The sequence below is a fragment of the Dermacentor albipictus genome, chromosome 7 (assembly GCF_038994185.2).
Source record: "Dermacentor albipictus isolate Rhodes 1998 colony chromosome 7, USDA_Dalb.pri_finalv2, whole genome shotgun sequence".
NCBI lineage: Eukaryota > Metazoa > Arthropoda > Arachnida > Ixodida > Ixodidae > Dermacentor > Dermacentor albipictus.
In genome coordinates this window covers 124424706-124439884 of record NC_091827.1, presented here as the reverse complement: position 1 = coordinate 124439884, position 15179 = coordinate 124424706, and the positions used below count along the sequence as shown (strand labels likewise).

The 15179-nt window shown below is 44.1% G+C and overlaps 1 protein-coding gene across 4 annotated transcripts in view; it reads left to right on the top strand.

The window, feature by feature from the left end:
* The window catches only part of LOC139048149 (nuclear exosome regulator NRDE2), a 297571-nt gene that overhangs the window by 188710 nt on the left and 93682 nt on the right, over positions 1-15179 (top strand). For all 4 annotated transcript variants that reach the window (XM_070522677.1, XM_070522676.1, XM_070522675.1 and 1 more), the window contains one exon: positions 13712-14100. In XM_070522677.1, coding sequence (XP_070378778.1) covers positions 13712-14100 — 389 coding nt within the window. The remainder of the gene's footprint in view (positions 1-13711; positions 14101-15179) is intronic.

The window sequence follows — 15179 nt, the reverse complement described above, 5'->3', positions numbered from 1 at the left end:
CGAGCAGCGATATGCCTAATAAGTGTACTGGCAGGCCTTAAGAGCTTTTTCGGACGTGCCTGTGGCAATTTTCGCCCGGACTGCCCGATTTTTCCTATGTATTTTATTTATTTATTTTATTTATTTATTTGATACCTGCTTCGCCTTTGCTGGCATTACAGCAGGGGGATACATAAAAATAAGCATCATATTTGATACCAATAAAGAAACTAATTACACAAAGCGCGGTAAAAAGCATCATTTGACACATTGGATACAATCATAGGCGGAAGATTATTCCACTCTCTTATACATCTAACAAAGAATGAATAGCGGAAGACGTCACCTTTAAAGGAAAATTCTTTTATTTTGAGACTGTGGTCCCTTCTTTGGGATATATAGGACGGCTCTTGAATGTACTTCTCCTTATTGATTCCAGTTTTAGAATGGTAGATATTATGGAAAAATTTCAACCTGAGGTTTCGTCTACGATCTTTCAATTCTTCCCATTTAAGTTTACGTTTGCTTTCGCTCATGCTAAGGTGACGATCCCAATTACCTAGAACGAATCGCACTGCCCTATTCTGTATTTTTTCAAGCGTATCGGCCAGCTCTTTGGTATACGGATCCCAGCAAACGCATGCGTACTCCAGCAATGAGCGCACATGGGTGAAATACAGTTGTTCTTTTAAATTCAATGGAAGTTCGCTGAAATTTCGTCTTAAGAAACCCAAAACACGTGCAGCCTTTACTTTGATGTGGTGAACGTGCTTAGCCCACCTCAAATCACTCGTTAAATAAACTCCTAGATATTTATATTCCCTGGCCGTGCTTAAAGTAGCGCTATTTATGGTATACGTATTCAACTGGTATGAACGCTTCCTCGTAAAGGTGACGTGAACACACTTTTTAACATTCAACGACATTTCTGAATGGGCACACCAGGATGATATAACATTCAAATCATGCTGCAGGTATTCTGAATCACGTTCATTCTCTATAATCCTGTAAACTACACAGTCATCCGCGAACATTCTGAACGAAGATTTGAGGCCAATAGTAATATCATTTATATACATCAGAAACAAAAGAGGGCCCAGAACTGAGCCCTGGGGAACTCCTGAGGTCACGGGAACATATCCGGAGGAACAACCGTTGAGAACTACCGACTGCTGTCTTAGAGAGAGATACTCTGCTATCCATGCAATAACTGATTCATTCAGTTTATAGCCCCGTAATTTACTAATAAGAAGGTCATGGGGAACAACATCGAACGCTTTTTTGAAGTCCAAGAAAATACAGTCAACTACTTTACGCTTATCTATTGCTAGAGCCAATTCATGCGTGAACTCAACAAGCTGTGTTGAGCAAGAAAAACCTTGCCGAAAACCGTGTTGACTAGAATGCAGAAGATTATGTTTAACCAAATGTGTCATTATACAACTATAAAGGACATGTTCAAATATTTTACATGGTATACTAGTTAACGACACCGGCCTGTAGTTCTCAACGTCATTTCTTGGCCCATTCTTATGAATAGGTGTAACACGTGCTAACCTCCAATCACAAGGTAGTGCCTTCTCCACCAAGCACTTCTGAAATAGACGGTGAAAGTATAACGATAACGTTGCCGAACAGTTCTTTATTATCGCTGCTGGTATATCGTCTGGGCCGCACGCTTTAGCTGGTTTGAGATTTTCTAACAATTTACGAATACCAGGCACACTAAAAGTGACCTCGGGCATCACTTCTGCCTCAGTTGGAGAAACCATGTTAACAACGCGTGAAAAACTTGGACTAAACACGGACAAAAAATAATTGCTAAAGATGGCTGCCTTAGACGCATCATCGTCAACGATTGTGTGAGAATATTTTAGAGGAGGAATAGATGTATTATCTTTACCGTTGAGACGAACGTATTTCCAAAACTGTTTCGAATCCTCCACTAGCTTCTTACCAAGACTTGAGAAGTAAGAATTTTTAGCTACTTTAGTTAGACTTTGAAAGTTAAGTTTCATTCTTTTCAGCTCCCACTTGTTTTCCACAGAATTATTTTTTTTACATTTCCTGTACATTCGTCTTATACGTTGCAGTAGAGTACGCAGCAGAGTGTTAAACCATGGTTTATTTCTAGTGCGTTTAGCTGACAAGATACGGATGGGAACGAAAGTTTCGCGCAGATCAAATAGTTTTTCTTTAAACACGTTCCATAACTGTTCAGTATTCAGTTCGGCTGCTAGTGTATCAAAAGTGGGAAAATAGGTTTCAAATGCCGAATTAATTGCATCATAATTTGCTCTAGTGTACGCGTACACCTTTCTGGCAGCTTTTTTGGGAACAGATATAGTCTCAACATTTACATCAGCCACAACTATATTGTGGTCACTAACACCGGGTAAAACATGGACATTCGATACAATATTAGGCATATTACAAAGAAGTAAGTCAAGAACATGACCTGTACCGTCATTTCGAGATGCCTCATGGACGTACTGTGTAAATGTGTACTCGTCCAGAATATCAAAAAAAGTTGAATATAGTCGGCCTCCGGCTGTACACCTTGGGTCATTGCTTGACCAATTAATATGTGGAAGGTTAAAGTCACCCCCGATCAAAATATGATCCGCTTTAATCGTTTCAAGACACTCAGACAATTTGAATAACTGTTCGAACGTTGTGCTAGGAGGCCTATAATAGGAACCAACTACGACACCTTTCCCATTCTGCAGCCGTATTCTACAAAAAACACATTCAATATCAGTAGCAGAACAATCCAACAATATACTAGGTATATCTGAACTCACAAGTATAAACACCCCTCCTCCTCTTGCACTTCGGTCGCGACGAAAGCATTGATACCCAGGCGGAAAAACTTCAGAATCGGCAATTGTAGAATCAAGCCACGACTCTGTGCCCAAAAGGATTGAGGGTCGTATCGATCGAACCACCATAAAGAAATCGTCGATTTTGTTCTTTATGCTCTGACAGTTGATAACCATAACGGTAAGCGGCTGCGCAACTCTAGGCGTACAAACTGGTCATTGTTGGACTACGCACCCTGTGGCGCTATCTACTTGATACCGTTTGCCGTCTAAGTGCAGCGTATCAAACTTTAAAATAACCTTCTTTCCTTGCTGCTTATGCTCCCTTGCAAACTCCCACAATTTCTTTCTCTTGTCACGAACGAAACGCGAAAAATCCTCTGATATGCTATACTCTGTTCCCTTTAACTTATGTGCTCTTGACAGCACAGATTGACGAGCCTTAAAAGAAGAAAATCTAACAATTATTGGACGTGCTATGCCTTCACGATACGGCCCTATTCGATGCGCACGTTCAATGCTGACATCAGTAAGTTCAAGCCTTGAGGTGCACAAATTTGCGATAAGTTCCTCAGATTTTAAAGCTGTCTCAGCTGCAAATGCATCCGTAAAACCATAAAATACCAAATTGTTGCGTCGTTCCCTATTTTCAGCGTCGTCAATCTTTTTGGTAATTGTCGCCAGTGCTTCGTGATCCTGGCGCTGCTGAACTTCAATAGCTGTTAAAGCAGTACTCATGCCATCAATTTTCGCAGCTTTAAGTTCCAACGAAAGAAAACGAGCTTTCAAATCTGTTACATCAAGAGTGAGCTTATTCTGTTTTTCTTCCATGGACGTTAGTTTTGCCATGATAGCATTTTGCCCTTCAAGTAACTGCGCAAGCAGTTGTTCAGTAGGCCCTGGATTTAATTCTATATCCCCTCCACACAATAATAAAAGCAGTAGGTAGAAGGCGGTTCTCCGAAAAAGGGCAAATTTTCGTTTTTGTGCCTTTGTCCGGTCAGTTCCGGATGGACGAGAGCATAGTACGGTAAACAAAGTTTGGGGTGGAACCGGCAAAACAAGATACTGCCGCTTTAGACAATTAGTGACAGGACCAACCTGCGTAACCAGAAGAAAACCGGTAAGCGCTCCCGCCATGTCGCCGGTTCCACGCCCCGCCGACGAAGTGCCGCTACGATGAATTTGTAGCCGTAAGTCACCACCGTTGCCGCCCAGTACACAGTGTTGCACACTCGAAGTAAAAAAAAGTCCGTACTCGGTCGACACTTGGCATGTCCAGAAATCCTCGCTTGACGAACATTGCACTGCCTCAGTCGCGTTCATCAAGCACACCTCGTCATCCGAAGTGGGCACTGAAGGGGCTCCTGCAAGCGATACGCTCGATGTGACGACCTGCGTAACCAGAAGAAAACCGGTAAGCGCTCCCGCCATGTCGCCGGTTCCACGCCCCGCCGACGAAGTGCCGCTACGATGAATTTGTAGCCGTAAGTCACCACCGTTGCCGCCCAGTACACAGTGTTGCACACTCGAAGTAAAAAAAAGTCCGTACTCGGTCGACACTTGGCATGTCCAGAAATCCTCGCTTGACGAACATTGCACTGCCTCAGTCGCGTTCATCAAGCACACCTCGTCATCCGAAGTGGGCACTGAAGGGGCTCCTGCAAGCGATACGCTCGATGTGACGACCTGCGTAACCAGAAGAAAACCGGTAAGCGCTCCCGCCATGTCGCCGGTTCCACGCCCCCATTTGCGGTCCCTAGGGTGTCCGGACACGGACGTTGACTTACAACTGACAAAGTGGATGCTTCAATGATCCATGGGGTGAACGCATGGCAGAAGGAGGATGAGAACAGAAAGGACTGACACACTCAGGAATTATCGGGAAAGGAAGCATGCTGCCACCTCTTTGAAGGAGCTTGAGCCCAAAAAACAAAGTGTTGGCTGACGCCGAGATGCAGGTTTCCCTCATGCAAACCAAGATAAACTCTTTAAAGCAGTGAAACCCAAGACTGAGATGTTGTGTACAGGCTAAGAGTATGTCAGGACAGTTGAGGTTGACTTCCCAGCTGCTGAGAGAGAATCGATCGTTGTGACAAAGTTCAGGCCTCATCATACCAATGAGCTTGCAATCAGTTGATAGAAATAGCTCGTATTCAAAAATATCTACTTCTGTGTGCATCGCCTTTTCATTCGTATTTGAAAGTGTTAGACTCAATTTGGAATGGGTTTTACCGTTTTTTTCTCTGTGCATTTTACTAACACCTTCCTTCTGTTTCCTATTTAAATAAAATAGATATTACTCTTTACTATTGAAACTGGATTAAGTCATTTTCTTTTGTTTCTACATGCTTACTATAGAGTGACAGCATCGGGCAACATGGTGTCAGCATGTCTTGATATAAAACAAAGCTCTGGCTAATTCAGGGAATTTTGCAAAGGCGCTCAGGGAAAACCTGGAAAACTCAGGGAAATTGGAAATGTCAACTTGGTAGACATCCTGAACGTTGGCATACCTAAACAGTCGTGGACTGCAGCTCTCACCGGAAAAAAGCGTAACCATGGCATTTACACGGAAGTCAATGGCCTGCAACCCCGTTATGATTGATGGGAAGATTATACCTTCAGTAACCCACTACAAGTTTCTCAGAGTCACCATCGACCGTGACTTATCTTGGTTGATGCATCTGTCTGGATTAACCCTTTGAAGGTTTTCGCCATACATGTACGGCGGTGGTTTTTTGTCCTGCAAGGTCTTTGCCGTACAAGTATGGTTCCGACCCTCCGTTTGAAATTTCGCGCCATAATGACGATGCATGCTCACCGGGAGGTGCTGCCACCTCTTAGCACTTACAAGATGCATTTGAAATTGGTGCTACCTTTTGGGGAGATAAACAGAACTGATTGCGAGCTTCAGCGCGTCGCTCAGACTGCGGCAACGCCCCTTTGGCGGTTTTGGTTTCGCCGCGTGATCGCAACGGAGGCGCGTGAAACGTTAATTTTTTCTTTGTCGGCACCTCCGTGGTCGGCACTCTCTTGCAAGGCAGTGGAAGTTGATTTCTATCTTGATTGTCGCTGCTCTTAACTTGTTTATCAGCGCCGTTCGCAAGGTATTCACGCTCTTTGCGGCAACACGGTTTCGGTTCCGCCGCGTGATTGCAACGGAGGCGCGCGAAACGTGGTTTTTCTCTTTGACGGCACGCTCTCGCAGAGGCGGCGGAAGTTGATTTCTATCTTGATTGTCGCTGCTCTTAGCTTGTTTATCACCACCGCTCACGAGGTATTCTTGCTCTCTGCTGCAACGCGCTTACGCGAGAGGGTGCCTCAGACCTCTGCCCAAGGCAGCCGCACGCAGAGATGTGTGCACCAACACAACTCCTCGCTCCAAGAGAACAGACGCGCATTTTAGGTGTGCAGATTGCGATAAGGCACTGTGCGTAGACCTGTGTTTCAAGGAGTACCACGCTCGGAAATACTATTGAACATATGGCAGTTCTGAGTGATGCCAACACCAAAATACTGTTCCTAATTATTTTTTACTATTTATTTCCGACTTTATACATTTTTTACATTCAAGATCCGCAATAAAGTAATTTGACCACCTAGGAAAGTTTTTTTTCAAAATAATTCGACCCTCAAAGGGTTAAGAAAAAAGCTGGACAGCTTTACTCAGATCATTCGACATATGTCTGGAAAATCATGGGGGCCATCCAAGTCATCTCTTCTGCAGCTCTACCAGGCACTTTTTGTTGGCTACTTCTGCTACAGTGCGCCTGTACTTCCTCGAGTTAGCACAACTGCTGTACGCACACTTGAAAATGCTCAGGCTCGCGCACTGAGAATTTGCCTGGGACTACCACGATGTGTGTCTACTTGGGGCACTATTTCAGAGGCATGTGTGTGCCCAGCTCGAGTTTATCTGCAACATGAGCCATTGCGAGTGCATCTAAGGCTACTGACTAGACACAGGAATCGTCCACTCACGAACGTCACAAGCGTATGGCCTGTGTCCGCCTACTCAGAAGCCGTGTTGTCGCAGCAAGACTTATTGTCGTCGGACTTCGAACCGTATGACATACCCGAAGTTCAACTCTGGACGATGGCAAAGCCAATGGTGAGACTCTCAATCCCTGGAAAACGAAGAAGTTGAAGCTGCCGTTTGCTGGGCTCAAGCATTTCGCGCTACTCTACGTTGCTTACATGTATGGATATTACGAACATGTCTTTACAGATGGTTCTGTGACACAGACCTCTTCCACGGCGGCCTACACGGTGCCAGGAATGGGGATCGCACAACGGTTCAAGACAGGACACAGGACATCGTCTACAGCAGCTGAGTTGACCGGAGTTCGAGAAGCAGTTTACTGCATACTGCAACAGAGTCTCGAGAAGTGGACAGTGTTCTGCGACTCAAAACCAGCACTGCAACTCATCAGCAATTATATGAGTGACAGAACTGCATATAGTCCTCTGGTTTATGATATCGTGTCTCTGCTTGCTGAGGCGTCTCATTCCGGGCATACCATTGGGCTGCAGTGGATTCCTGGCCATTGTGGAATAGCTGGAAACGAACAGGCTGACACGAAATCAAAAAAGGCGCATCCTCACGGAATCATTATAAAAATTCATTTTTCCCAGTATGACATTAACGCCTTGCTCCATACCTCTATTAAAACTTCTATGGCGCGACATTGGGACAACCCTGAACATTGACAAGAGCGCTTACATAGACTTGACACGGGATTACAATTCCAGCTTCCACTTCGGTTGCAGAGAAGCCAGGAAACACTCATTCATCGATTACGATTGGGTGTGGCATACACCCACCGATACCTTCACAAGATTGGACAAGCACGGGACCCTGAATGTAGCGTCTGTCACACCCTTGAGACAATAGCTCACATACTTTGCGTCTGCCCTCAATATGCGGCCGAACGAAGAACACTCAAATCTACTGTTGACAGCTTGGACTCCCGCGCCTTCTCAGAAGAAAAGCTTTTGGCGCATGGAGGAGTGTTCACTGTGCCCAACGTGCCATAAAATCACTTTTCAACTTTTTAAGTGAGACTGGTTTAGATGATCGCCTCTAGAAGCTGTGAGACATGCAGTCAGTGCGAAATGTGTTTGCGCAATAACTTTCTGTGACAAGATTACTTTTTGTATGGACAAGATTACTCTTACGTGTATTGCGTTTATAGTGCGCATCTGCATATTGGACAACGTGTATATAGTATCTCATTGTACCATAACATAATCACCCGCCACCTACCTTTCCCTGTATTTCCCACTTCCCCTTTCCCCAGTGAGGAGTAGCAGGCTAGAGACACACTCTCCAGGCCGACCTCTCCTCCTTTCTCTTCATTAAAATCTACTCCTCCATAGTTAATGAATGAATATTTACAAGAGGGCGTTCTACTCTGGCGGCTGCTGCGTATGGCTTGGCCGCACAAGCCCTGTCTTGAATACGATCTGCAATACAGACAGTCTAGACACATCGAGGGCCAATAGCTTCGTGTGCAGTATGGTACCCATACGGTTGCACGTCACCCGCGTTGACGAAGTGGAATGTCACTCTCTTTTTGTTTCCTCCTCTTGTTTTTGCCTCTGCCCATGGGCATCAGCACTGCAATGCTTCAGTGACTGCAGTGCACGTGCCCTTGGGTGCGGCGCTTCGAGGCACCCTAGCCTGCAGGATCGGTGGTGGTGGCGGTCACTCCGAATGTTCGTCTTAACCGAAGAGCATGTGTGAGGCGGTTCATCTTAAGTGAATTGCTTTTTAGCATTGAGTCTATGGAAAACCAAACAAATATTCCCATGTGGTTCGTTATGTGTGAGAATTCGGCTTAACTGAGTTCATCTTAACGAGAGTTCACCGTATACTACATCCACCATTCAATTAAAAGTACAATTCTCCATTTCATAAACGATTCATTGAAAAACCATCACCATGTCATCACCCCATACACCATCAAGGTTCTCACTGTTCTCAGAAGTCACTACTGCCCATGCTTTTTGCTGTAGTGCAGTGCTTCAGATTCTACAATTGTGTTCGAGTAAAAGGAGACTCTGTGAGCAACTTCATGGGATCACTGAATAGCTTGCCGAAACATTGTGAATTCGGGACAGAGCTTGGCACATGCTGCTTGAAAACATGCCTGCGGACTGTGTTGTTTGTGGCATTAGTAATACTGCAGTACAAACTAGACTTCTGGAAAAGGCTGACCTGATGTTCGACAAAGCTGTAAAAACTGAACTTGCAATGTATTCTGCTATGAAAAGCGTAAGTGAGCTCTGCCAGGCTGGCACACACCTGCCCCACATCTAGTAATGCACACGTTTGAAGCTAAGGTGGAACTCCATCACCTGCTTCCATTGCGTGGAAATGCAAGAACATGTGATGCTACAGCCACAAGAAAGGTCATTTGTCAGTTGTCTGCACTGCAAAGAAAAAGTTGACAGTCACTTAGTGCATGCCAAGGAGGATGAAGGCGAAAGCCTGCATGCTCACAAGGCATTCGTTAAATTACTTTGAGATTCTCATTTAATGCATTGTTACTTCCTATTACTTGTTTTCTCCCAGCAAAGGTCGTCGGTCCGAGGGCCTTAATTAACTGTGCCTTAATTAACTTCAACCTAAGTAACACCGGAGATCGTGGGTTCGACTCTCATCAGAGGCCGTTGGTTCGAGTGCCATACTTAAAGGGACACTAAATGCATATATTAGGTTAACATGTACTGTTTAAATGCCACGCTTGTTTCGTGCCAAGAAAGGACTTGGTTTACGAGAAAATTGCGCCTGAAGGGTCAGAATACTTCTTTTAGAAATTCAAATCTCCCACCACCAAACCGGAGGAGTGGTGACATCGCATATGCCACCCCCGCCCTTTGCTGCCGTCGGGGAGTAAAACAGTGCCTGACAGATGGCGGTAAGGTTCTTTGCCCAAAATGCAAACGTGCGGCCATGGAGAAACCGAGCCAAGCAGTGGATTTGCCGCTGCAGCTGTTATTGGTCACATTGAATGGACCGTACGGGCATCCCGCGACATCACATGGAAGTTGAATACTCTGCTATTTGCAGTTTGTGCTAATTTCATGAACCAGCAAAACTGGCACAGCGCTGCGCGGTAACCAAACTACTGAAACATGAAAGCGTGGGTGGCACAGAGTCGAGCTAATACGAAATTTTTCGACTGCCCACGTTGTTGTGAAGGGTAATTTTAATTCTAATTTTAGTACTTTTTTCTAACAACAAATAAAACTGGAGAAGTAGCATTTTATTTCGTCCTATAATACAATACAGGGATGGTTTCTGCAACGAGTGGTTGAGTACTAGTGGCAGAATTTAGCTTAGGAGTGCTTTCGTCATTGGGTAAATACTTGAATGTCCCGGGGGAGTCTCTAGTCATGTCCTGCATTTACGTCACTTTCTAGATTATTAAGGATCTGTTCGCGATAATATTGAGGCCTTAGAGATTCTCGAGCACTAATCTATCACTTTAGCTTGACTTTATACTTGTGTTTAGTGTCCCTTTAATTCTACATTAATTAACTGTGCTTTAACTCTTTTGTTACCACGCATATTAAAATCGATCACCGGTGATCGATACTTTAGATTGCCGATTTCGACATGCTGGAGCTGTTTCATATCCACTTAAGGCCATCCAGTAGTTAGTACAGGCACTGAACTTTCAGAATCAGCAAAAATTTTAGCACTCCGATGATGACGTGATTTTTGACGGACTTTTTGCAAACGAATGCGCATATGTTGTAGAGAAAAGAGGTGCAGCTGTCACCTTCTGCCACACTTCAGAAAAAAATCATGTCGCTCACGATTACACTGCACTAGCATCAAAATTTTGTAGTCAAATGACTCCCAGTAAGTCAAGAACCAAATTATATCGTCGGCTTTGCCATCCGACAGTGCTGAGTGGTGATAATTAACCGAAAGTGACTCCAGCTGTTTACTAGTGAGCTTTGGTTTGGAATCCGAGTTGTTTTATTTTACCAAAGTGAATTTCTGAAGGTCCGCCGCATGTCTAGCATGTGGACATGGCATTTTCAACCAGTTTCCAAGAGTATTGGTTTCGCTCTTCTTGTAAAATCCAGGCAAGGGGCACTGCCGGTGTCACTGCGCAGTTATTGAAAGTGGCTCCCATGGCGTCATCCTGCATGGCTGCATCACGAGAAAAGCATCGTGCTCGAAATTATGCTGGACCCGCACTTCAATTTAGTGATGAGGACTTGAATTATGACACCAAAGATGACAGCAAAGCAGATTCAAGCTATGACAGCGACGATGTATTGACTCAGCATGGGACATCCACAACTGTTCACCGGCGAGTTTTCGTTATGGCCTTGAGCAGTCTCCTTCCTTGTGTGCACTTATCTACCGATCTTCTTGCATGACCTGAGAGCTCTCTTGATTATCTTCAGGGTGTATACTTTGCTTAGTTAGGATGTGCTGCCATTGCAGCAAAGAAACTTCCATTCACGCCAAGAAAGCCACCTGTAGCACATCTCGGCCCAGCACAGCAGATCAGCGCAAGACAGTTTGCAACGACGTGGGATTTCTTTCTGCTCTTCTGCGCTGCAAAAGTGATAAAGACAATCTGCGAAAATGCAAACAGATATGCTTGGATGCATAATCTTGTAGTTGTCCAGCTACGCTGAGAGCGATTGGTCCTGGAAGAGGTGCATGACTCTAGACGAACTCGTGAAGTACATTCCCTGGACTTCTCATCGGACCATCCTCAGAAGATGCAGAAAATAGAACTGCGAAATGTGAGCAGAATTTCGGGCAAGTTGGTAATCCATTACTCAAATGATATTGCGCAACAAAAAACGACACGGCGGTGAGAGGACGACGCACCAATGTGTCATCCTCTCACGTCCGTGTCATTTTTTGTTGCGCAATATCATTTGAGTACTGCAAGATGTATTACGAGGACTACAAAGATGAACAAATACCAGACGTATTGTGGGGAAAATGAGGAGTGCTGAGTGCTTCATAAAATCCAGAAACTGCTTCACTACATGGCATGAGTGATGAATTGGTCTTAGTTTCTTTTTTGTATCCGAAGAATGGCGGTGTACTGAGCATTTATTTTTTCAGACGCTATTCCTTGGTTACTTATCTTTGAAATGTATATTCGGAATTTCCTTTGGTAATAATGTTTTAGCAGAAATAGTTTTTTTATTGTTGCTTTTATCAACTGGCAGCAAAAATGGTGCTTTCTAGAATTTTTATGTTTTACCTAAAAATTTTTGTTTGGCAACATATGTTTTTGGAAAGAGAATTTCATTATGCACAACATGTTATGCTGCAATGTGTGCTGGAATATTATTTGTAATGGTAAATATTTTTTTCTGGGACCTATAAAAAACTACCATTTTCTTGCGGTAACGAAAGAGTTAATTAACACCAAAGGTCATGGGTTTGGGTCCCCTAATTAACTGTTTTAATTAAATATGCCTTAATTTACGCTGCCTTAATTAACACCTAAGGTTGTCGGTTCGACTCCCACCAATGATTGTAAGTTCGACTCCCGTCAATTTTGGTGCCATAATGCCGGAGAGTTGTTTTTTTTACCCGTGAGCCATTTAAGGCTTTTGCCTTAATATCCACCCAAAGAGAGAGAGTGCGAGAAGAGGCTGCAGGCAATGCAGGAAGTCGTCACATTCAAAGTACGTGAGCACAGTTCATGACGACACCGGCCAGCATCAGGTTCTGAGCACAGAGGTCTTCGACATCTGGCACCTGAAAAAAAACTCTGCAGTGCCACCATACTTAGTCACTGTTGACATTTGTGGCAAACCAACTTCAATGGAGTTCAGTTCAGTTCAGTTTACTTCCAACACAATGTTGGGGGTCTTCTAGGCAAAAAAGTTGTCATAGACAACTTGAGGGAACCTGGGGCCATACAGACACTAGGCAGACTGATACATTCACAAAACAACAACTTGGAAGACTTTACATCACAGGGTATTTTGAAATAGTGAAAATAATATACAGTGAAAAATAAAAACAAATATAAATATGGCAACTATGAACATCTTTTCATGTACATTGAAGACAGAAACGTGAAGAATAAATATGCACTTGTGTTAAAGGGTTCTTCATTCATTCAGCATAAAAATCTTATTCGCAACTTGAATTTATAGAGTTGCATGCTGAAATTTGTTTGTGAATTCACATGCTTTATTAGTGCAGGTATTTTATAGGCGAGGATAGCCCTTTCAAAATTTGTACATGTTTGTGGTGTTGTTATCCATTCGTTTTGCAGTGCATAACGAGTTGACATTGTGTGTGCTGAATGTAACAGGTTATGTTTATGTATGTGCAGCATGAGTTTGTAAGCCGTATATTTTACTCACTTTGAGCGAATTGTGTTTAATAAACAAAGGATTAGTTGGTAGATGTTTGAGTTCACCATGATTATTCTCAAGAATCCTCAGCACTTTCTTCTGCAATACCTTCAGTTTGTTATAATTCGTAGTCGTTGTAGTACCCCAAACTGGGGCCGTATTCTGAAACGTTCGCCTTCCGCGAAAGTTTCGCCCTGGTCACGCCTCCGCCAACGGCGTGCGCTGATTGGCAATTTTAGCCAAACCGGAAAATAAGCAGCGCCATCTAGTACTTCCGGCTCATACTGTAAGTAACCTGGACAACACGTTTCCCACTGCAGAAAGTTATAATTGAAGACTATATCTTTTAATAAGTATATTCAGTTTTAAAAGTTGGCTATTCAAACACTTCCTAGTCATGCCTACCTATGTGTTGGTGCCAAAGTTTTTCGCTCTTTTCGTTTGCAGTTTTGTCTCTTCAGAAATGCTCTTTCAGCTCACCAAGGCCTCACCTTGACCTTACAGTGGTGTGCAGGAATGGCCGATTTTCACAAAGCTTTGTGCAGGTATCACAGCCTGGGGCATTGGCTGGTTGCCGTGGCGATGTCTGGCTCCTGCTGGCCACATACCTCAACCTACGAATGGGAGTCCTCTGGCACGAAGAAGAGACACTGATTGTCGATCGAAAGCCGTTTGGTCGTGACGAAGGGCTGTTGGCACTCTCGTGGCTCGACTCCGGTCGCAAGTTTCGGGAGGTGCTTTCCAGTCGGCTGCAGCCATCGGCACTTCTCAGGGCAGCTGCTGCCATTGATAACCGCTGCAGAGATCCCGCTGGCCGTACTGCCGGTGCCACAGATGTGGCCTTGTGGATGAAGTTTTTCTCCTCAGGCTTTGGCGCCGTGTCTGCACTCGTAAACGAATGGCTTGATGCTTGCACGAAGGATGAGGAAGCGAGGTGAGTCGCTTGAAGTTGTTGTTATCATCAAGAAAGTAATGCACTCAAATCTCGATATAATGAATTGTGTGTGACTGCCAAAAATTGTTTGTTATTCGAAAAGGTCGTTATAGTGAAAGCCTCAAAATGAGCCCTTCCGCCCATCAACCCATCAGTTCATAAGTTGTCACCATTTGAGTTATCCATGAGAACGTCGCTGCTGGCTCTCGGCCCGTGCTGTTGCTATTTTCCATAGATTCTACCGCCACGCACCACTGAAGCACCGTATATCAAAAGTGACATGCACAAAGCATCTATGCTGAGAAAATTACTGACGAAAAGAAAGCTCCATGTCTCCTCCAAAGCACATTGTTTGTTGTTGTTTGTTTGTTTTTCCCACTTTGTTGTGAAAACCGCAACTGCCTCGCTTGAAGCGGATGCCTGAACTATTCCAAAGCTCAAACGTGTGTAAATGACACCATCTGCAAAGTGCGAAGTGTGGCGATCATGTGACAGAGGTTATATTTCTCTGCGCACGTATCTAGTATGGCTGCAGAAAGAAGCACAAAAGAGTCATGCACAGAAAGAAGAATGAAAGAAGGAAGAGACATGCCTTCGTTGCTAGGCGATACTTGCCTGGGAGGAACATGCGTTTGCAAAACCTGATGTGTCGTCGCCTCCACAATGGATTAAGAAAAATTCTTGCATGTTTTTTGTTGAGCGCTCTGTCAGGTTTTTTCTAACCCGTGTGCTGCAGCATCCGCTTTCTGCGCATTGTCGTCTGCTACCCTACTGTTTCAGCTGCCGTGAGGCATACACTGAAAACTTAAGAATCCCCACATTTCACAATATTATTTCATAGTACTGAGGTGTTAACATGACACAGAAACTGAATAACGATCATTATTCTGAAACTTTCGGTATTCTGAAGTTCGTAGTACTGAAATGTTTTTACATTGAAACCATAAGGAGTCAGCAGGGGATTTTCGAAAAGTTAATTAATCTGAAAGTTTAGCTAATGTGGTGTTCCTAGCAATGAGGTAGTAACCTTTAGGAGTATAATGAAATAAACATATCCCTCTGCGGTTGCTTAGTGGCTA